At 45.4% G+C, this 23,908-nt stretch overlaps 1 protein-coding gene across 4 annotated transcripts; it reads left to right on the top strand.

Annotated features, from left to right (window-relative positions):
* Positions 1-902: 902 nt before the first annotated feature.
* Positions 903-16,036, top strand: Nfil3 (nuclear factor, interleukin 3 regulated). 4 transcript variants are annotated; one of them, XM_026411906.2, is made up of 2 exons: positions 903-960; positions 14,177-16,036. In XM_026411906.2, the coding sequence occupies exon 2, from the start codon at positions 14,341-14,343 to the stop codon at positions 15,733-15,735; it is 1,395 nt and encodes a 464-aa protein (XP_026267691.1). In that variant the 5' UTR covers positions 903-960; positions 14,177-14,340; the 3' UTR covers positions 15,736-16,036. The 4 variants fall into 4 exon arrangements, with proteins under 4 accessions (XP_026267691.1, XP_026267693.1, XP_026267689.1 ...); XM_026411908.2 differs by lacking the exon at positions 903-960 and adding an exon at positions 991-1,523; XM_026411904.2 differs by lacking the exon at positions 903-960 and adding an exon at positions 991-1,625.
* Positions 16,037-23,908: the final 7,872 nt, after the last annotated feature.

The raw sequence follows: 23,908 nt of genomic DNA, 5'->3' as shown, positions 1-23,908 counted from the left end.
CAAAGCATTCCTTGGCTCTCACTGCATGGAGTGACTCCAGGCTCCTTATTTACCCATCTTGAAAATCCACTCATCTTTCTATGTAGACATCTGCCCATTCTACACCAGCTTTGGAATCCTATGACATTATTCAAAATGTGTATGACATCTGGTAGGAGGAGGGAATGTCATGTACAGCAACTCTCATTTACTAGGAAGTAGCTGATTTCTGACCTTGAAAAGGTAGCTGATTTACCGATAAGGTTTTGATCTCATCTGAGGTTTCTTCAAAGCCATAAACAGGCATTTTGAGGGCTTGGAGAAAAGAAAACTATCAGTAAATGGGAGAAAAGTGGAGATGATAAACCAAAATCAGAATTTGTTTTCAAGATAATCAATTTTTCGGAATACATGTGAACTAGAAGGGAGGTGGTTCTTGAATTGTTCTGCATCTAGGAAGGGGGTAGAGGGCTGGAGATGTGAAAGCCCACCTCACGCCTCCAAGTTGTCAGAGCCGTTTATTGGCAAAACTGGACTTCTTTACCGGATGAATTATGAACAACAGTTCGACAGCATTCTGAACCACAGCATTATCCTGCAAGGCTTTCTAAAAACCTACCTGAGAGGTGACCAATATCTTTAAAACATTACCCTGGGTGCTTACGAGAGTATCTGTGGGAGAATGAGTAAGGTGGAAAAGACTCACTCTAACCGAGTGTATTTTCTTTGATGGTGGACACTCATGATGGTGTACCTGTGTTCACTCCATTCTTTACTTGGGTGTTTGCTTTTTTAAACATGGGAGAGGAAAAAAGAAATGGAAATTCAGCCCAACTCCCACGTAGTCCAAGCAGAGAGGGAGGAGGTCCTCGCCACCTGCCACATTCCCTATTTGGGCTAGCCTGTGCGTCACTGTCAGGAATATGGCTCCCTTCGCCGAGGCCCGCAAAGCCCCTCCATTTATTTATCTGGAAACGCAGGGTGTGTATGCCACGTGCTTTTACAACCTCGGCCGGGTGCCCTTTCTCCCATTTCTTTACGTCTCCTGCGTAGCACGGGAATTTCAGGGAAGAAGACGAGCGCATTCTATTGGGGACAGAAATGACACTAAAGAGCGACGAATTCAAGATCGCCAGAAGAGACCCGGCACGGTTCGGTCCTCTCCAGCCTCAGCACCCAAGGCCGGTGGGCGACCCAGCCCGGCCCACCCGGACAGCGGGGGGGCCCCCACCTGCTCCGGGGGAAGCGGCGGCCACCTCTCCACGTGGCCCCGGGCCAGATGGACCTGGACGCGCCTGGTTTCCCGGTCCTGTTACGCAACAACTTTGCGGCCGTCATCTTCGCCCTAATTGTGCAGGGGGCGGTGTTTACGCGCTGAGCTTTCCTCCCCGCTCCAGGCCGTCGCGGCTCTCGGGAGAAGCGCCGGGGCATTTCCACCGTGGCCTTCGCCGCGCGGCACGGCGCAGCGCCCACCGGCCGTCCCGACCCCGTCCCCGCCGCTCGCCAGCCGCCACCCCCGACTGTCCCTCCCGCCGCCACCCCAGGTGCCGGGGTCCTCTCGGGAGCGTGTGGAGGACGGAGGCCGAGGTCCCGGCCACGCCCGGTCGCCGCAGCCCGCGCCCGGGCCGGCGCTCTGCCTGCCACAGGTAGCTCGGCTGGCGGCGGCTGGCGGGCAGACAAAAAGCGCCTGGGCTGGGGAGCGAGGGTCGCGGGTCGCACGGAGCCGCGGCGGCGACGGGGAAGGCGGAGAGGCCCGGGGCACCGGGCCCGGCGAGGGTGGGGGTCCCGGCTCCCCCTCCCCAGCCGCGCCCCGGTCGGTTCCGCGGGGCCGGCCGTGGCGCCACCCTCCCGCGGGCCGCGGGTCCCGGCGGAGGCTCGGGCGGCGGCGGTGGCCGCAGCCAGGGAGAGACGCGGACTGGCCGTGGCGCCGCCACCCCGGGGGAGTGGGGCGGGGGGCGGGGCGGGGCGGGGCCGCGGAGAGCCCGCCCCCGCCGGCTGCGGCCATTGGCGGCGGGCCGGGGGCGGGCGCGGGCGCGGCGATTGGGGCCGGGGCCGCCCGTCACGGCGGGCTGGCGGGCGGCGACGCAGCGCCGCGCTCGGAACTGACCTACTAACACACATCTCTCGGCGCGGCCACGGCGCCCGCGGACCCGGCGCGCCCGCCTGCCGCCTCCCGCGCCGCGCCCTCGCCGCTGCCCGCCGCGGCCCCGCAGGCCCGGCCCGGCCCGGCCCGAGCCTCCGCGCCGCCGGCCAGACTCCGGGCCGCCCCTTTCTTTCTCTGCGCTGCTCGGGCTCCGGGCGCAGAAACACGGTAAGTGCTCCGCCCACCGCCGGCCGGGGGCCGCAGCCCGCTCCCCGAGCGCGCGGCCGGCGGGCACTGGGCGAGGGGTGCCGGCCGGGGGTGCGCGGGGCTCGCCGGAGGCGGCGAGTGTGCGCGGCGCCTTCGTGACATAAACTTTTGCTGCCTGGTCAGGATGGGACTCGCCACCTTAAGGTGGCTGCTTTGATTGCAGCGCCCTCGCGCCGGCACGTCGTCCGGGCTGGTTGGCGCTCTCCCCCCCGCTGCTATTGCATAATGTCTCCTGATTTCAGGAAAATTGATGTTTTGGTGGAGAAGAGCGCCAGGGAGGCTGGGCAGAGGCTGAGCTCTCTCGGAGCGGGAAGATGCTCTTTCCTTTCTCGTCCCTTCTCCGGGGCTGGCGGCGCGGGGAGTGGGGGGTGGTAGGAGAGGTTCGAGTCATGGGGGTATAATCTTGATTTGCTGGTGGCGAAAGAGGGTGGCTCGCGCGAAAGGTGACGGCATTCGGAGAATGCCTGCGCGGCGTCTGTGTGTGTCAGGCGCTGTACGGGCACCGACGTTTCCCACCCTGTTTGTCGTCAGCGTGTTTTACAAGCCCTCGGGAAGGTTGTGGGATTTGTCCTTTCTTACATTGCATAATCTGCCCACGGTGAAATGTTGGCACGGATTACGGGCTGATGGGGGAATAGGCGCGTATGTGTGCAATGATCTGGTAATTTTAGAGCAGCTTTGGGTATTAGATCGTTATTTACATCTCTCTGATATCCCAAATAAACGTGTTTTAAAACGACCCTCCAAAACATAAAAAGAAAAATTCCTGGGGAGGAATGCTGATCTTGGGTACTACGGGAGGGGGAGGTGTTTGCTCCTTAAATGTTCAGAACTGTTATTTTTAAATCTGGGACGAACCATTGTGACGTTTACCTCCCCACCTTCCTAATTGTAATGCATTCCATTCGATCAGCCCTTTTTTTCCACCTTATTGTCATTGCTTTTTCAGACACTACAAGACAGATCACATAATAGTTTCCTGGAAATGTTGCATTATGTAACTGCCGAATTTGCTGGCAGTGAGCATAGAAAGAGGGAGCTAATTACGTGATTTTATAATCTTGCTACAAAGAAAGTAGGACAATCTCAGCCTTTAAGAATGTCACCATAACAGGTTTTATTAAGGGATATTTTAAACAGGAAAGTAGACAACCGGCTAAGCGTTGGGTTAGCTCATGCTGCCAAATGTGTCTCTTTTGCCCTAAATGAAATGCTCGTTCTTCTAAATTTAGCCCTATCACATTTTAACAATTGTGGCCTCAGTGCTATTTCTGGTGTTTTCTCCAGGGCTGTGTGCAAATACAAGTTCAAGGCCATTTGCTGTAGTTTTAACTCCACGCCTTCGGAGACCTTTGATAAGATTGTATTTTTAGGAAGGCATTTCGCAGCGCCCAGTGATTTGCTGTACGCTGACTCTCATTTATCTTTTTAAAGGACACTTGAGGAAACTGCTGTTCTCTGAGAATAGCAGGGAATGGCCAAGAGTCGTCTTCTGTTCTTGGCTTTGGTAAATAACAACAGCTAATGAGGTCAGAAGTATTTATTTCACATCCTATTCCTCCCGCACACACCAGATGAGATTTATGGGAAACAGATAGGTTAGTAGATTGCATTTCTGTCTCAATAACCTAGTTTTGTGCGTGCGAAGATAAATGAATATGGAAAGTACCCAGATAGAGAATTTCTTTCTAGATTCTTACCTAGTGTCATTACTTGTGAATTTAGGTACAAGTGTGTATACGAACAGCCCCCCCCCCCCGCGTAACGTTCAAATAATTAAAGTGCAGTAATTACAGTCGTTTTCCAAGAAGCGAGTATAGCTGGAGCCCCCCACCACCCGGCAACCTCCCACCCCCGGCGTCAGACCCCGACCTAGTTTGCAAGCTCGGGTGGGAGCCTCAGGGATGTAGGGGCAGCGAGGCGCCACCTTCCGATCGCCACCTCCGGGGGGCGCGTCCGTGCAGTCCCGGTTGCGCCCCTCCCTCCTGCGGCCCGCGGGGTCTGCGGGAAGCCAGAGCTGTGAACCGAGGGGCTTCGGGCGCATCTGGTGGTGGCGAGCAGAGACTTGGACTCCGGACGCGCCTCCAGACGGCTGCTGTTGGACAGGGGCTGCTCGGTGGCCTGCGCTGCGCTCAGCCTTATCCGCCGCCCCCCCCACGCACACACCAACATTCCTTTGTTCTGGCGCTGGGGGTCCTCGCGGCGCCAAGGCCCCGCTGCGCCGCCCACCCAGTGGGAGGCGGGTCTCGGGGAGAGGCGCAGCGTGGGGGCGCGGCCGAGCCTGGGCGAGAGGGACCCACGGCTGCCGGTGCGCTCTGGGTTCACCGCCGGCCGCCGGAGAGCGGAGCTGGAGCTGGAGGGACTCTGGGCCCGGCTTCTGGAGTAGAGGGCAGCCGGGCGACCCGGAGCGCTCTCGTGTGGGTGTCCCGAGCTTCCGATGGGACAAATTCAGGGGCCAACTAACTCTATGCCTTGGCACCGCGAGGTTCTAAAACCCGCAGACACCTTTGTTCCAGGAATCTTCATTGTATTTCAGAGCCAAGTGCTTCTCCTTTTATGAAGTGAAAAAGAAAAATCTCCAAATATCAATAAATCACAGAACTTGGGGGTGGGGGACACTCCGGTATGGACAGGAAAGGAAAGGAAGGCCCCCAGCTTGAGTATGGCCATTTAAACTCATGCTTTATTATGTTATTTAAAATCATGCTTTTTTTTTTTTTTTTTTTTTTTTAGTCTTTAGTTTATGTGATCAAAGCCCAAAGGGAACTCGGTTGCCCCGACTTCAAAATAAAACAAAATCAAAATGCCCTCCGCTGCCGTGAAAGAACTGCACAGCACTCCACTCGGGCTTGAAGACTTCCAAATTGGGCTCAAGCAGTAATTTAGTGCATTCATGGAGACTTAGCAGATGTTCTTTGAGAATGTATCAACTCAATTTGCTCTTTGTTGAAAACAGACTGAAAGCTTGGCTTCTAAGGGTCCATATCTGACACCTCTGTCCCTAGCCAGTTTCCCTCTTACTACAGGCTACCTGCAGTTAGATACCCCACCTTGGTGAGGTGCAAAAGGCGCATGCGCTCCCTGGTTCCCGGGCCTAGCCAGTGATATTCTGACTCTACTATGATTCTGCCAGCTTTCAGGATAGATTGGGGGAATCACATCCATGGAGCAAGGCAGTTGTGAGGAATCAGGATTCATATACGTAAGGTCACCATTTTTCTCTGCCTAGATTTCTGTGCAGTAAGAATTGATATTGTCATTAAATCTGTAAAGATATTTCTTGAGAGACATTTTTGTTCCAGTTAATGATTTATTTTGAACACTGCCCATTATGTTTGTGTTAATTTCAGTTTGAAGGGAATTCTTGACAGGATGGAAGGACTGAAGACATCCCAAATCATTAAGTTAATGTCTGCGTGAAGGAGCAGAGAGATGAGTTGATTTCTGCAGAAGCAATTTGTCTTTTTCCAGTTTCCTGGAACTTTCTGTGACTTGTGGTCTTGGTACTGCATGATCTCTGTTTCTAATACTCTGGTCTGAGATAGTCAGTGGCTGCTTTGACCCTCCTTGGAGAATCTCCCCTATAAGGGAATGTATGTATCGAGCTACATGGTTGAAAACTAAAATTAAGCCCTGTGAGACTATTCATGTTTGGCCCTTTCGACTAACCTGAGAAAATTGCATATTTGTGACACAGGACAGTGCCTCGCTAAGACTGGTGAAGGGCAGAAAGGACTGGACCTAGTTAGTAGTCAGCATTGCCTTCATGTTGGTCATTCTTCAGAAATGAGATTAAGAAGTAATATTTTATAAATACTCTACAGGTGTCAGGCAGAGTGTGGAGGGCCTTGTCATCATCCCCACTTTATAGATGAGGAAATGGAAGCTCAAAGATGCGGATCAGCAGCCCAGAGCTCAAAAAGATGGGAAGCTGTGGTTGTCACAACCCCCTTTCTGTTCTGTTCCTTCAATGAGAGTGAGTGCAAGATCACTGTAATTTTTGTAACAATTTCCTTTTCTGTGCTAAGGGCTTATCTTGCTGAAGTGCAATTATAACATCACTATGATGCAACAATCTGAGAATTAAAACCTTTTGTGAGAGCCCTTTCACACACAGGTTGAGCAATGTGCCTGACTCACTCCGGAGTGGATTTTTCTAGTTGACCTTGCTGTGGTCATTAGAGTCAGTTCCGAGATGTAGATGTGATTGCAGCATGGGGTGGAAAAGGTGCAGTCATCATGCCTGGACTTTATTTTTAACCAAGTTGAAAATCACACGTGCTTCATTATTTCCATTGTAATCCAGATGGCATCGATGCTGTTAAAAGTTGTTTATTTTTAATTTGTATTGAGGAGTGAGAGCACACTTGGGATTCAATTCAAATATAACAGAAACAATGTAATAGAAATTTCCTATAATATTCATTTCTTGTTTTTGTAAGGTATGCCTGTATTTCACAGGATCAGCCCATTGTTTGGTATCCTGTTATTTTTCTAAATTATATTTAAGTTGATTTTTGTCCAGATCGCACTCCTAGAGAATGTCGAAAGACATTGACCTTTGATCACAGACATTACATAAGAGTTTTTCAGTTTCAAAATGAATTTTTATTACAATCACCCCCAATTATCTCTCACAGTTCATTGCAAACAACTTTCCTGTAGTTTAAAAGAAAAAAAAATTGTTCAAATGGTTTTAATTCAAGAGCAGAATCTCGTTTTTAAAGTTTAATAGGAATTTACTGGATGCCATTCCTTAATAATCTGTTTTTTTTTTTGAAGACTCGGTTTCATTGAATGATACCTGTAAGTCTTATAGTTTTCAGGATATGGTGTCTTTTATTCCCTTTCTAGGGATCTTAAACTGTATTTAAGTGGCTTTCAAATACACACTAAAAATAAACATAAAAAAACCTCTATTCATAAGGCATAGAGTAAAATAAGTGACATTTGCAATCATCTGCTGATTAGGAAAGTGAACAAGGAATTAGAAAGCCTAGCTGGGTAGAATTGGGATGATCCTCCAGTATCGCTGAGCAGTATTCAAGAACTTTCTCTGCCCTGCTTTCCCCTTCCCCTCCCACCCACACCCCACAGCATTTTTGTCCTTACACTTCATTTAGTGCTTGTCTAATGCAGCATCTCCTTCAACTCGATTACTTTGTGATTGTTGGTGTCCCTTAAGATTTCAGATTAGTTGTTAGGCTGATTGACTATCTTTTCAAAAGTTTCGAGACAATAGTCATCCCCAGTTTGAAGTTTCTATAGATTTTTTTGTTTTTAATACATCTGTTCCACCACCTCCCCCTGTCTCCCCGGCTCCTTCTGATGACTGCTGTCTTTATCTCCCAAGCTGGGAAGTTGTTTGGATGTGTCAGTGTCCTCTGCTCTGCAATTTTCAGAATAATTTCATTGTGCATTAGGTTACAGTAGCCTCTTAAAAAGAATGTCAAGTTACACTATTTCATATTTCAATGACTAAATTGTATCAATGCTGTAATAAAATGCCATGTTGTCATCCTAGTTAATAAGTTTAAATCTAATTTTCAATTAGTCCTTTGTTGAACTGGAAATATTTTCCTTTATGGTAAACCCAGATCAGGTTTTGACACATTTATTTACAGATGTACCCAAATAGAAAAAAGTAGGTCAATTTGTTGCTGTGCTAGAATAGATTCTGGCAGAGAGGGGGGGAAGAGAGAGAGAGAGAGAGAGAGAGAGAGAGAGAGAGAGAGAGTGTGTGTGTGTGTGTGTGTGTTTTCCCTGTCTTGACTAAGTACACATTTCTTTCTAACTTCTTACTAGAGATGGAACTATAGTGTTCATGTGAGCCTTTAGCTGGCCCTTTGGAAACGTTTAGTTTTCTTAATTTAAAAAGTCTTTCTATTTTTAATGATCATGATTAGAAAATCCCCTTATAGCTTCAGCTTTTCTGAATTTTTACATCACTCACGATCCCTTAGTTGTACATGTGAATTCCTTTATTATTTTATCTAAAAATGCTAGATTTTTTCCCCTTACACATAGAACGTAAAGCATTTCATTTATGCACACATCCTGGATTTTACCCACTCTGAGAAAATGTAGGTTAACATTTTGCGAGTCTTACTAGTGGACAGGTATAAAGTCCTGTGAAATGATGGATTGATTTTATTTTTTCATGAAAATGGCATTTATCTCAAAAACTAGCAACAGCCTTTTTAGTGGAAAGGTGGTTTACAGGTCTATGTGACTTAAGTTTATCTCTAAAACAATTTTTTTCTTTACTGTTATCTAAACATCCAAGAGAGTGAACAGTACATTCAGAGAGTAGAGGAGGAAAACGAGATATTTCTATGAAAATATTTCCAAACCACTAGGCACATCACATTGCATTTCACCTTGTATTGACAGAATTTTAAGATCCAAATAAAGAAGCAATTTGCAACAAAACTTAATGTTCAGAAAATAACATTAAGTTATTTAACATTTGTTAATGTTAAGAAACACGGGCAGTGATTAATGTACTTTGAACAAGATGACACATAGCAAGATGTTCTCTTAAGTGGGTATTGAGGCTAAATGATTAGTAAAATTTTAAATGCTCAAAATAAAATGTTTATTCTTTTCTGGTCTTGTAAAGACTTATCTCAGGGAAAGATCAGGTAGAGACAAGCAAAGATACACTTCTGTCATAAATATAAATGAGTCCTCAAGGAAAACATTGGTCTAGAATTGTCATAAAGTTGTATTTGTTTAGAGAACTGTGTAGATCAAGATCAGGTCTTTTAATGAAAAAACAATATTTAGGTCATCTGACTTAAATAAACTTAAAAAATCCAGGCTTACGAAATACAACTCCTGCTTGTAGCAACTGTGTGACGTTTCATAAAAAAAAGGAGTGGGCAGTAATGCCATCCTCACATGAGGTATGGAAAAATGTCTCAGCTGGCATGTAATGACTCCTGCTCTTAAATTTCTCTTTTTATTTGTGTTTTAAGAAACAGTCCTATCATCTAATGGGTGTAATGAAGTTAATGGTGCCGAATATGCTAACATCATAGAATTGGCATTTAGTGTCAATTATTCACCAAAAAAAGAAACATAAGCGGTGACTAATGTACCGCAGCATTAAATGTTGATTTGCAAAGATGACGCACCGATGAAGTAATTGTCAAATTAATCATAAAGGAAAATATTGGGATTTGAAATAAAGTTGTTGGGTGAGCGTAAATGCTGATGCTTTTAGAAGGCTTCGTCAACCACTTTTGCACTTGACTTAAGTTCTTTGTTAGGAGATGTAAACAGAGTCCAGAGTTCATCTCTGCTTTGGGCTGCTGCATAATCTCTGCCTCCTTGCTCAGTCCCTGGGATTTATCTGGTTCCTCTACACGAGAGTTACACCAGGGTTCGAGAGACTCTGTTCTCTTCTGTTGAAATGGATACAGTTTGGGTTTTTTTTTTAAAAAAAAAACAAATCACAGGTGACAATGTCCACAGCTGTATTTCTTTTCCTCTATCTTAACCTAGGTAGGATCCTGGAGATTAAATTTAGCAGAGATGTGAAAATTGATCAAATGTTTTCTCCATTCCTTTAAGTACCACCAGGATATGAAACAACACCAAGGAACACAGGGAATAGTTCCAGGGGGTAGGTACCTTTGTTGGTTGAGGACAACATCTGGAAGTTAAGACAGCAACTCAAAGTGCCTTAATTCCCCGAGAAACTTAGTGACTGGGAATGCATGACTCAGAAGCGGGAGGAACACAGCCAGGACTGTGTAGGGATGAGACTGCATTGCAGGGATGTGGAGCAGCCCTGTGCCAGTGTGGGAGAGGCTACTGACAAAGAAACTGTAGCCAGGGCTGAGCTGGGCTGAGATCTCTGCCGTTTAACAGGCTGTGTGATTCCTTGAACTTGAATTTTCTCCTCTGAAAGTGGTTGTTGGGAAGGTTAATGAAATAAAGCAGGTCAGTCCCCCCAGTGCCTGGGGCATAGTAAGTGTTCAATAAATAGCACCTATGATGATTGTTTTTATTATTGCCCTTGTGACAAGAAAAAGGCAGCTTACAAGAGTCCACAGGGCATTTGCCCCAGACTCTGTTGTGGGAACTCTGTCCATGCACCTTGATTCTGGCTAGGCTCTTGTGTTCCGCTGCCAATTCTGACAGCAAGGACTGGGCTTTTGGGGGTTTGGTTTTCTTTCCCTTTTATATGGGCCCAGTGTAGCTCAGTACACAGTAGGTTCTCCATATGTGTTGAATAAAAGAATCTCTGTTAAAAAAAAAATTTCCCTTATTCACACAGAAAATATTAAATGATAAATGGCATTTATCTCAAAGAAAGGAAACATCCAAAAACTTTTGTGATTATAAAACTCTTCTGTAAGGTGAATGGATGACCATCAATCCAATGTCGAGTACCTCGTATCTTCAGTTTGTTGCTAGAGGAATACAATATATTTCAGTTTCCTCCCCGAAGCCCTCCGCAGTCTAGTTAGACAAAGGAGAAACACCTAGAAAGATGCACAGTGTATGCAGTCGGCACCTCTTTGTTATCTCACAGGGCTGACACACTCTTCCCACCACGGCAAGATTATTCGACACATAATATTACGTACAGAAAAGATGCTAAAATGGCAGGTCGTGATTGCCAGTTGAGTTGTAGAGACGGGAGGATGTCCAGATGCATAATGACAGGTGGGAAGAATCAAATAAGAAGACGATTAAAATGAAATGAGCCTGTTGGTAGGTTTTCCTGGACCCACAAAGTTGTGGAGATGATAAGTCGGACATACAGTACTTAGACATCTAGAAGAAAGGGGTAAAGAGATTTTAAGACGAGGGCCTACCTTAGCTCAATGACAGCTCTCTGTGCAGCATGTTGATGTCTGCCTGCCCCTGACACACCCCGTGTTCCTGTAAGTAGCACACAGTTGGGGCCAGGAGGTTGAAGAGGGTCCCCATCACTCAATGTGGAGAGACGTCATGAACATGTAGGAAGACTAAGAATTGTGGGACAATGGAAAGGAAATGTGATTTTTTTTTTTTTTAAGGAAAGGAACTAGTCACAGTGGTGCAGGCCTGTAATCCTAGTGGCTCTGGAGGCTGAGGCAGGAGGACCACAAGTTCAAAGCCAGCCTCAGAATAAGCGAGATGTTAAGCAACTCAGTGAGACCCTGTCTCTGAAGAAAATATAAAATAGGTCTGAGGATGGGGCTCTGTGGCCCAGTACTCCTGAGTCAATCCAGGGTACATCCCCCCAACCTCACCAAAAAAAGAAAGGACAGGTTTTAAAAATGCATGGAAGAGAAAAATTCTCAAATGGAAAAAAAAAAAAAATACCCAGAATAATAGTGTGCAAGATACAGTGTGATGTTGAAAAACTTGAAGTTAAAAGAAGGGCAACCTGAGGATTCAGTTCTGCTTTGAAAGGCTCCTGGGATAAGATGAGGTCTCTGGGCTTCATTCGCTAGAGTTTCTCTCTCTCTGCTTTGCCACCCATTTCACTTTGGGGGTGAGGACCTGACTGCACGGCCGTACACACTTGAGCAAGAAATCCATAGTGCAAAATGGGTTGCCACGTCCCAAGACAAAACCTGAATGGAAATGATGGGAAATCATGTTTCACCAGGTGATCCATAGACAGATTCCATTACTGCCACATCCCTGACCCCTGCCTACTGTGACACAGGCCTGGCCACTGTTGCTCTTTAAAGTGTCATTATCAAAAAAACAAACTTAGTGTTAACAGTCACACTTCTAAGTTGTGACTAGCAGTTTCCTGGACTGTGTTTTCTCAGTTTAGTGGACAGAAAAATGGCATGAAACCTGAGTCTTTATGATCCTAAAATTATGACATCCTGCCTTCTGCTGCTACTGAAAAGACAAAAGGATCTGGCAGGCTTTTACCATCGATAAAATTAAACTTCACTAGTCATTGTAAAACTGTGCATAAGGAAAAAAAATAGTGATGTAAAACAAAAACACTACATCTTTTTTAAAAAAAAAAATTTAGTTATACATGGGTGCAATGTCTTTATTTTGTTTATTTATTTTTATGTGGTGCTTAGAATTGAACCCAGTGCCTCACATATGCAAGGCAAGCGCTGTGCCACTGAGCCACAACCCCAGCCCTAAAAACACGACATCTTTGCAATACGGTGGGATGGAGCTAGACAAGTGGAGCAAGAGAAGAGTTGTTGTCCACATCCGCCTTACAAAAAGTATTACCAACTGGAAAACTACAGAATCAGTGTCTGGAAACATAGGCCCCAAAACCACTGTGAAAAGAGTGCTTTGGGGCACATAATACAGATTTATTATCTCACATCGAAGAAAGTGTGGGGGCTGGAAGTAGAGTGGTAGAGTGCTTACCTACCAGGTGTAGTGAAGAGGCCCTGTCTTCCACCCCTGGCACCTCAAAAAAAAAAAAAAAAGTCAGGCCAAATGAATATTATAAATATGTCACCCAAGAGAGAAGAAATTAGTGGATGATTCTATTTCTGAGTTGTTACATTTTATTTGAAACTAATTAGTAAAATTGAAAGAAGTTCTTTCCACAACTATCTTCTCTTGGTTTAATTGGAAGTTTCAAAAGGGCCCTGGACTTTTAAAAAATAATAATAATAAATCCCTTTGAACAGTGACTATTCATTTTAGTCTCAAAGCTACTCTGTAACGGAAATCTACAATAACAGAATTTTCAGGACACAAAAAAATGTTGGAGGCTTTGATCTTGATTGTTTGATAAATCAATTTGAAGGAAGTCAGGAAGAGGGACGTTTCTAATCTCCTGAGCACAGGTGTTCTGAAGTGACGGCTTTATGGACAGGAATCCCTTTCATTCAGGTCTGGTGAGTCACTTGTTGGAATGCACTGGGCTCTAAGCCCACCAGGCAGTCAGGGATGTGACAGGCAGGTTTCTGTCTACATGAAGATGCAGGTTAAAATCAACAATAACTGTTGTTAACGAGGCTTTTATTTTAGTTTCTTTGGAAGTAAAATATTTAGCTCCGCTGGGTGCAGGGGCACATGCCTGTAATCCCAGTGGCTTGGGAGGCTGAGGCAGGAGGATCGCAAGTTTAAAGCCAGCCTCAAGCAATGACAAGGTACTAAGCAACTCAGTAGACCCGGTCACTAAATAAATACAAAATAGGACCGGGAATGTGGCACCGTGGTCAAGTGCCCCTGAGTTCAATCCCTGGTACAAAAAAAGTAATTCCATTTATGTTTTCCTCCAAGTATGACTGCAGAACTTATGCATGGGTCTTCAAAGAGTTTACCTAGCAATGTTCCTTTGAAGAGGTGACCATGTTTGTTCAGCAATGGTGTCAGGGTTATCAAAAATTATTCAGAAACAACACAATATGCGAGTATTATTTAGAAACTTACCAACTGGAGGCTATCTGTAATTTCCTTCCTATAATGGCTCACCGCCACCGGCCACACCCAACCGTTTCTCCCTTATTAGACACAGCTTGCCACTATTTTTCCCAGGACAAAGGTGGTTTTATTTTATTTTATTTATTTTTGTTTGGTTTCTCATTCTCTTGGACCACTTAATCTCCTGTAGATGCTCCTTCATGGCTTGACAGTAGAGATATTTGGGTACTTAGCTCAGTGGTAGAGCACTTGCCTAGCATGTATGAGGCACTGGGTTTGATCCTCATCACCACATAAGAATAAACAAAGATGTTATGTCCATCTACAATGAAAAATGATTAAAAAAAAAAAAAAAGATTGCATGCTCTTCCAAGGAAAGAATCGCCATGCCTGTATTCCGTAAATGCTGAGCACAGTCCCCTCTACATAACTGGCAACGAAGATCTGTCCGAATAAATAACTATGTCTTTTTGTATATTGCAGATCACCAGGAAGACCCTACTCTGTTCAATAAGAGGAGCCTGGCAGGTGAATCTCCGACAGCAGGACAAGAGTATTGATGGATCTGAAGCCAGTTCCCAAAGCCGTTCAGAATCCTGGGGAAATCACTTGTTCTTCTCTGCATTTATAGGGTCAGGTTGTTTCTGATGCAGTTGAGAAAAATGCAGACCATCAAAAAGGAGCAGGCATCTCTGGATACCTCCAGCCCCGGGGACAAAGGGATGGCACTCAGTTCTGCCTTAACCGAAGCCGCCACGGAGGACCTGGCCACAGGCGAAGAGCTACTTCTGAACGAAGGCAGCGTGGGGAAAAACAAGTCTTCCGCCTGCCGGAGGAAACGGGAATTCATTCCCGATGAGAAGAAGGATGCCATGTACTGGGAAAAAAGGCGGAAAAACAATGAAGCGGCCAAAAGGTCCCGGGAGAAGCGCCGGCTGAATGACCTGGTTTTGGAGAACAAACTCATTGCGCTGGGAGAAGAAAACGCCACTTTGAAAGCAGAACTGCTTTCCCTGAAATTAAAGTTTGGTTTAATCAGCTCCACGGCGTATGCCCAGGAGATCCAGAAACTCAGCAATTCTCCAGCCGTGTACTTTCAGGACTACCAGACTTCCAAGGCCACCGTGGGCTCCTTTGTGGACGAGCACGAAGCCTCCATCGTGTCCAGCAGCTGCATCTCTGTCATTAAGCACTCCCCGCAGAGCTCTCTGTCCGACGTGTCCGAGGTGTCCTCCGTGGAGCACACGCAGGAGAGTCCTGGGCAGGGCAGCTGCAGAAGTCCTGAGAACAAGTTCCACGTCATCAAGCAGGAGCCCGTGGAGCTCGACAGCTATGCCAGGGAGCCCAGGGACGACCGGGGCTCCTATGCCGCCTCCATCTACCAGAACTACCTGGGCAGCTCTTTCTCTGGCTACTCACACTCTCCACCTCTCCTGCAAGTCAACAGGTCCTCCAGCAACTCTCCCAGAACCTCAGAAACCGACGACGGTGTCGTGGGCAAGTCCTCCGACGGGGAGGACGAGCAGCAGGTTCCCAAGGGCCCCATCCATTCTCCAGTGGAACTGAAACGTGGGCACGCGACCGTGGTGAAAGTCCCCGAGGTGAATTCCTCGGCCTTGCCCCACAAGCTTCGGATCAAAGCCAAAGCCATGCAGATCAAAGTGGAGGCCTTGGATCATGATTTCGAGACCACGCAAAAACTTTCCTCGCCCGTCGACAGGACGTCGTCGAAAAGACATTTTGAACTTGAAAAGCCTAGTCCCCGGAGTCTGGTACATTCTTCCCTCACGCCTTTCTCAGTGCAAGTGACAAACATTCAAGATTGGTCCCTCAAATCGGAACACTGGCATCCGAAAGAACTGAGTGGCAAAGCTCAGAATGGTTTCAAAACTGGAGTGGTGGAAATCAAAGACAGTGGCTACAAAGTCTCCGATGCGGAGAATTTGTACTTGAAGCAGGGGATAGCAAACTTATCTGCAGAGGTGGTCTCACTTAAGAGACTCATAGCCACACAACCCATCTCTGCTTCAGACTCCGGGTAAATCACTACTGACTGAGAACTGGACGTTGAGGAAGCCGTCATTTGCCAAAGATGGCTACGTTTTTGTATGATGCTGAGTTTTCACTGGACCCATGTTGTCATTTCACTGTCGTGTGCACATGTCGTCTGTCGAGTGTCTTTGTGTGCACAAACTATGATGAAGATGAGGTTATGTCCTCACCCTTCCCTGTGTGTAGTCACATAGTCCACACGCAGGCTGTACATATCGGACATTATTTTTGTTGTTCTGTTATAAAGCGTGTAAGTTGCCAGTTTCAATAAAGGATTGGTGACAACACAGACATTCTGTTCCATTGCACTTGGTTTGAATGGAAAATGGAAAAACAATGTTAAGTGATCCAAGTACTTATTGAAGTTTATTTTTAAACCGATACGAGGCAGTTTCCCCTTCTGAATAAGGAAAAACGAAGTGTACATGAGCAGATGGTTTGTTTTCTAGACTCTAACAACTTCAGAAACCTTCTAAAGAGAGAGAGAAAATAGCCATGAATTTTCTTTTCTGAGACTAATTTGCTAATATTTACTGTTATATCATTTTCTTTAAAATATAGTTTTTCTATGATTTTTTTTAAAGTAGAAAAACCAGGCTGTCTGGCATTAATCTGCCTTTAGTCATCTCTCTTTCAAGTGTGACACAGGGATGCAGAGAGTTGAGTCACTGACCCCGTTTATTAGATGAAAGGCTGCTTTTAAAGAGTGGGTAATAAGGATGGAAGCATTTTTATGTTGTAAATCTTAACAGTTCTGGTGTAGAAACCGTCTAGGGAATAAAAATAGTTATTTAGCTTATAACTATTTTTCTTTGGTTTCCGGAATTTCAAAGAACACATCAATTACCAGAGGCCAACATATATATGTAGTCCGAGTATGTATGATGATTTTTTTTTTAAAGATGTGGTCATGAGCTGAGGCTATAACTCAGTGGTAGAGCTTTTTTCTTGCACATACAAAACTCTCCAACACCACCAAATAAAAGATCTATTCGTGATAACTGTAAATAATAGCGCTACATCTTCAGGCATGGGTTTAAAAGTTACATAACTTCAGGGAAAAAAGCATCCTCCCAACTAAATTATTCCTGATTATTTGTCCAAGATGCTCCACTGTCCTGTGGCGCATGGTGTGACTGACCTCCACATGTCCTTCTGAGGCGGAGTGAGGTGGGTGTCAGTCAGGCACAGCTTTCTTGATAGGTAACTCCTGACCAAAGCCCTGTTTCCACACTGACCTCTTTTCCATTCCAGCAGTGGGTAAAGGACTTGAGAAGGCAGGACAGGTACACAGTGACTCAGTCCTCACTCTGTACCTGCACCATGTTGGGCAGCAAAATGGAGACAGGGAGAGCCCAGCAGAGCATCCCATGTAGAGGGGCCGTGGTCTTTCTGACTGCCACTGCAAGCCAAGGCCTGATTTGAGACATGTCTCTCGCACTTTCATATTTTGCAGAGCACGGTGCTTGGCGTTAAAGGGAGTGACGATAGCACACACACACACCATGCACTTTTGTCCTTTGGCCACAGCTGCCACTCTTCTCTCCTGATTCTCTGGGCTGCTAGAGCATGTGTGGCCTGGCTTGGCCCTGGGCCTCTCTCTTCAGTATTTTACCGGCAGCCGGAGGAGGCCCGAGGCCGACTCCTCTGTGAATGTTGTAAAGAATCAGGACCCGAAAGCCTTTCACAGCCCAGAACGGACGAGACAATCAAAAAGCGTCAACTAGGACACAGGTGCAATGTAAAGTCTGGTTCCTACATTTTAAAAAAGACCATCCGGGGGGCTGAGGGTGCTCCGTGTTAGAGTACTTGCTTAGCATGCACAAGGCTCTGGGTTCAATCCTCGACAGAACAAGAAAGAAAAAAAAATACCATGTGAATTCACGATAAGGAGAAAAACAATAAGTGGGGGCACTTTTTTTTTTTTTTTAAGCTCGCTGTGAGTCAAGGCACTGTGGAGAGTCGGGTTGTGTTAATGCAGGCAGGGTCCAAACCGAGTCCTCTGTCCCTAAGGGACCTGTTTGATAAAAGGTACAGCAGAAAACATTCCACAGGAGATGGGGGATTTCACATAAATAGGAGAAAGGGCTAATACAACGTTTGGTCAGTTACCTAGAGAAGGGTATGGCCTTCTGAGGTCCTGAAAAGGATACTACAAATGGGTGACAGCAAGAAAGGAAAATACCGAGTTTTCAGGAAGAACTTTGTAACTCTCGGAGCAGTGCAAAAGCAAAGTGCTTACCTGGGCCATCGCACCTACCTAATTTGCAAGGGGCTGGGTTTTTTTATTTGTTTGTTTGCTTTTTCCTGGTCTTTGATTCAATACACAGGATCGTGCTATGTTACCCAGGCTGCTCTCAAACTTCTATGCTCAAATGAACCTCCTGACTCCGCCTCCCTAGTGCCGGGACTACAGATGTGCCTCTCCTGTCCAGCTGGCACCTCCTATTGAGTATTTAGTGACCATCTTGCGAATCACACCTGGATGTCATGATTTGAACTCTCTTCTTTAGTGTTGGCATGTCTTATCGTGTCAAGGATCTACCTCATCCCTGGGATGATAACTAGAAAGTTACTCCTTAAAGATAAAAGGGATGCCATAAACCAGCCAGGAAACAGAGAAATGCAAAATGACACAGCAACACTTTTTTTGTTGTTGTTGCCAACGGAGAAGTACTACTGCTTCTCCTCTCTGCCCACAGAGCCCCCGTCAAATGGCAGAAAATGTGCTTAAAACCAAGTACATCCATGACTATCCAACCACGAGAAATGGAAACCTCAGAACTCCAAAATCTCAGGAATTTCCAGAAAGGAGGCTAGGGATGTGGTTTGGTGGTAGCAGGCTGTTCAATCAGCCCTAGGTGTGATCAGCACTGAGATGAAGAAAGAAAGAATGATTAATTTCAGAAATGTGGCTCCTCAGGTTGATCAAGGTAGCCAGAGAAAGCCACAGCTGGGCATGATACTAAGATGCTGCCTAAGGGCCCCAGGAGGAGCCGGCAGGGAGTCTGGGGGTTGATGCAGACACAGCTGCAGAAACTGCCCATCAAGGAGCCAATGGGGCCACGCACCCTGATGGCCAGCCGCTCCTCCTGTGGAGTGTGGTTCCTCCTGGCCCCTGTAGCCTGCCGTGCAGTGTTCCTACCCCGTGTCCAACAGTATGTCAACGGGAAGTTTTGGTGGTTAGGTTTTTTAAAAATTATTATTACTCTTTTTATAAAGTAGAATGCAGTAGTCCCTGTTGATCTGCAGGGGTTTTATGTTCCAGGACTCCTGTAGATAGATGTCTGAAACCATGAACAGTACTGCCTCCTATAGAGACTATGATTTTTCCTACACATACCTATGATGAATTTTAATTTATGAATTCAGGAAGAGTCTAGCAAACAATAATAAAGCAGAATAATTCATACGCTGTAATTTCTTTTTAAATTCAATGTTTCTGGAACTTTCCATTAATATTTTCAGATGAAGGTTGCCTGTAGGTATCTGTAATCACGGATAAAGGGAAGCTATTGTTGTCCAAGAGGACAGTGTGGTGCTGCTGGGAAAGGAAGGCCAGGGAAACTTCTCTTAGGTTCTTTGGTTTGATAGGAGGCTGAGGAGTTCCAAGCCTGTGGGAGGAAAGGAGAAAATCTTTAAAAAATATCCAAAGTGGCTTTTCTCGGGAGTTAGTAAAACTGCTGTTTAAGCATCTACTTTTCATGGTATGATATTTTATTTTTTTATCTCCAAGGAGCGAGTATTCCCAGCTAACATCATGGACATCTTCCACCTTGTGTGGATATCCACACTTTTTTTCCCCTGAACTGTAATCCTTCATCGGTGGATCTTTATGTCACACTGCCATTGTGAACTACTATTTTATAATAAAAATATTATGTTAGACTTGTTTTTAAAACTGGTAGTTATTCAGCTTGCTTTTATAAAACCAGACATCATCCTTCAAAAATGAGAATCAGCAGCACCACCTGCCTGGTGTTTAGTTTGTGTTAGGACAGGGACAGGAGCTGCTTAAGAAGCCATAAGATCACCAGGATGATTTGTGCCATGTCCCATTATCCGCCACTCCTGCCCCCAGAAAATGAGGAACATTTGCCACCGATGAGAAGTTGTTGGGATACTCACAACACCAGGAAGGATGAAGAAATCAGAGAAAATTTAGAATTATGAACTACAGTCTTATTAGAAAAGTGAACTAGGATGTCTTGTGGGAAAGACGTTTGGAATATGGCCAATTTGAAGATGTTAGTAATCTTGACCACAGAGGGAGTCCATATCCTGATGTATATACTGATACTGGTATGTGCTGATTCTAGTGGACACAAGGAAAGAATCCAAGAACTGACAGAGATGGGACATTGTAGCAGCATGAGCAACCCAGAAAAGAGGGGAAAGGAGGTCTTTTAACAATAGCATAGCAGTTTAACAAAAGGGACATTGATAACCCTGAAGTCAACAATTCTTGTCATGTAACAAGATTTTCATAAAAAAGTTATATTTTAACAGTTTCGTCATATTCCCAGTGAGAGAGGGAAGTTTCTGAGAAAGGGACTTTGAATACCTTACTGGGGGTCACACACACACACACCCACACAAAAACCTCTAAAAACAATGAGATCGGCAGGTGCCTGGGGAGAAAGGGAGAGAAATAGTGGTGGTGCCGCTTGTGTGAGTTTTAGGGGGTAGGGAAGGGCAGAGCGCAGGGTTACTTTTGAAAGGAGAAAAGAGGAGTCAGGGGCTGAGGCAGGACCCCACCTGGCACAGGGGCCAGTGCAGCCACCCAGTGGGTAGGCACCTGCAGGACCTACTAAGACAACTGTGATTTGAAACTGTTTCCACTGTTGAATGGAAACAGAGGCAAAATACTTCTTCCATTTCCTTCTCAGATTTTTAGTAAGTTCTATTAGGCACACACTTGCTTTTGTAGGTGGATTTACACACACACACACACACACACACACACACACCCCAGGAATTGAACACAGAGGTGCTTAACCAATGAGCAACATCCCCAGAGCTCTTTATTTATGTATGTATTTTTTATTTTGAGACAGAGTGTCACAGAGTTGCTTAGGGCCTCACTAAGTTGCCGAGGCTGGCCTTGAACTTGCAGTCCTCTTCACAGGTTCATTTTTGTCTGTCTGCTAGACTGTATCTGGGTCAGCCGAGCCAGACAGCATACCTGAATGCAGAAGGAGCCCAAGACCATAACCACCAAGGCTGACACCCCTGAGGAGTGGCTGAATCTGGAAGGAGTCTTGGCCTTGGGCAGCCCCTGCTGCTAAGACTCAGAGAATATCTTATCTAGACTGCAAACTAATTATCAGGAAGATGCACTGCCCCAGGGAGACCAAGCCCTGTGCCACATGCTGGGGGGAGGGACATCACAGAACAAGACATTCCCTCTTGTTGAAGGTTTAAATTTGCACGTGACAGACAAAAACACTAAAAGCAACAACAGTCAATAAAACACGCTCTTGAGAGGTAGGATATGGAGAAAAGATTACGCCCACCAAAGGAACTCAGAGAACAGAGCTGTAACCATGGGCAAGGAGCTAAGGACGTTTTATCAATTAACCTGGGTCAGAGGATAAATGGAACACTTGCATTGGCAGGGAAGAGGAATTGAGAAGGGGTGACCTTAGTTATGCACCACGTAGCCATGTGGCCGTCACCCTCAGACCTTGTGGGTGAGGGTGGTCCCACAAGGTTACCTGGCCTGGTGACATTATAGCCATCTTAGTTTGTATAAACACACCTACACCCACACACACACACCTACACCCACACACACTCACACACACACACACACTCACACACACACACACACACACACACGAAGCCATTCAGTGCTTTGGTCTCCAGGCTTTTCAGAATTGTTTCACGATGAGACAGCATGGCCAGCCATGAACGTGCCCTGTGAAAACTGGTGACAGTCACTGATCCCAGCGGCTATTGAGTCACCCACCTGTCCCCACAGGGCTGAGGAACATTCCGGAACACCTTCACGCATCATGTCACAAAACTGAAATGCCCCCAAATGTGCCGTGGAGCCAGTGCCTTCCGTTGAACTTGTTCTTTCTCTTAGTAGATAGTAGTTTATTCAGAGAACAAATGGAAAACTCTAAGCATTTAGAGGAGAAAAGAGAAAGTGGTGTAGGTAGGAAGAAAAAGGTGAGAAGAATAAAACAGAAACGGAAAGGGAGGAGGCAATGGTTCTCCTGCCCCAGAAGCGGCTAGAACTCCCAAACTACCACACCAACACCACTTTCCACCAAGCAGTCTTATCTGGATGGCTTTAGAATAACTAGGCTTCAGGATCATACGTCAGGCCAAAGAGCTGAGCAGAAATGAGCCCTCTGTCTCCTCAGCACACACTGCACAGGGCACTTTGAAGCCATTCCACACCGGTGGACCATCCTAAATTCACTTATCTTATCTTTCCTCCCCTAAACACTGAAAACCGTGTCACTACAAGGTGTGACATGCACACCTTGACCTGAGGGTTCCACACCTGCAAACTCTGACCTCAGGGTTCCACATCTGCAAACTCTGACCTCAGGGTTCCACATCTGCAAACTCTACCAACTATGGATGGAAAATATTTGGGGGCAAATTTTGTCTGTCCTGAACATGCGACGACACTTTCTCATCATGATTCCCTAAATAATGCAGTATCGAATTATTTCTGTAGCATTTATGTTGCATTATTGTAAGTAATTCAGAGATGACGAAATATGTGAAGGAATACACAAATATGCCATTTTATATACAAGGCTTGAGTCTCCATGGATTTGGGTCTCCTTGGGGGTCCTGGAGCCAATCCCCCAGGATACTGAGATATGACTGTGGAAATCTTTTGGATGTAGCTGAAATTTTCTTATGTGTCCATATTATATATATTATGTTAGCCTTCTGAACACTTCAACAACATGAATGGTCTGATCCAGGATTACTGAAGACTAGTTTGTATTTGTCTTCCACCAAACATAATAAATATTACAAATTACTTTTAACTTCTTCCATCAGTAGCAGATTTTGTGTTCTATACCCCAAGTGGCATCTAAAATCATTCACACATCACTTCACAACAAAATTGGGGTAATTATCTGGAAAATTCAGGTGAAAGAATTTAGAATCCTTTGATATTGTAAATGAGTGTCTTTTTAGAAAAACATGATAATAACTGTCCATATTCTCCACTTCACTTGCTGTGAACGTGCAAACTAAGACCGGGTTTACAAAACACATAGAAAACTCATTTCTCCAGATAGGAGGAATCATCTGTATACCTCTTTAGAGTCGTGTGATAAGGAAGAATCTAGAAAAGGCTCACTCTTCATATTGCTTAAGTCTGAAAGTAAATTAACCTCTGGCCAGAATGTTCTATGATGGATAAAAATGTGATATAATAGCTGATAAAAGCAATCAGCAATGGCCAAGCAGAAAATACCAGCAATTGCTGAAACTGCTATTCTTGTCACTTCCTGTCTTTTCTGCCAAGTTCTCTTATATCTAAGTGCTCTGAATGGAGTACCGAAAATTTAAACATACGGAAATGTGTATTTATGTGTATTATGAAAGTATAATAGAGAATGGACAGACAATAGGTCTTTTTTGTGATAGGCATATGTGAATTGCCAGCATCACTACTCTTGTGCTTTGGGGCTATTATTAAATAAAATAAGGATTCATTAACCACAAGCACTATTTTGCTACAACAGTCGATCTGGATATCGTTAAAATTTAAAAATCTGAGATGGCTACTAAGTGACTACCAGTATACAGGGCATGGGCACACTGAACAAAAGGATGATTCACATCCCTCGTGAGTCAGCTCACAATTTCATCATGCTGCTCAGAATGCGATACAACTTAAAACCTAGGAAATTTTTTTTATTTCTGGAATTTTCTATTTAATAATTTTTTTGTAATTGAAGGAGATTAACTGAAACCTTGGAAAGAGAAATGGCAGAAAGGGACCTCTGAACTGTATTCTGGGCTTTTATAAAATGCTGCCAACACCTACTACTTGGGGGAGTGCAGCCCTTTGCAGAGTTCAGCAGGGAATTGTGAAATCACTTGCCCAAGCTTACGGAGCTGGTGGGTGAGGAATCCACACTGGGTTTTCAAGAGCCACACTCCTAATCACTACACACA

This window comes from Urocitellus parryii, chromosome 13, assembly GCF_045843805.1.
Source record: "Urocitellus parryii isolate mUroPar1 chromosome 13, mUroPar1.hap1, whole genome shotgun sequence".
Lineage (NCBI taxonomy): Eukaryota > Metazoa > Chordata > Mammalia > Rodentia > Sciuridae > Urocitellus > Urocitellus parryii.
This window is presented reverse-complemented; position numbering and strand designations above follow the sequence as displayed.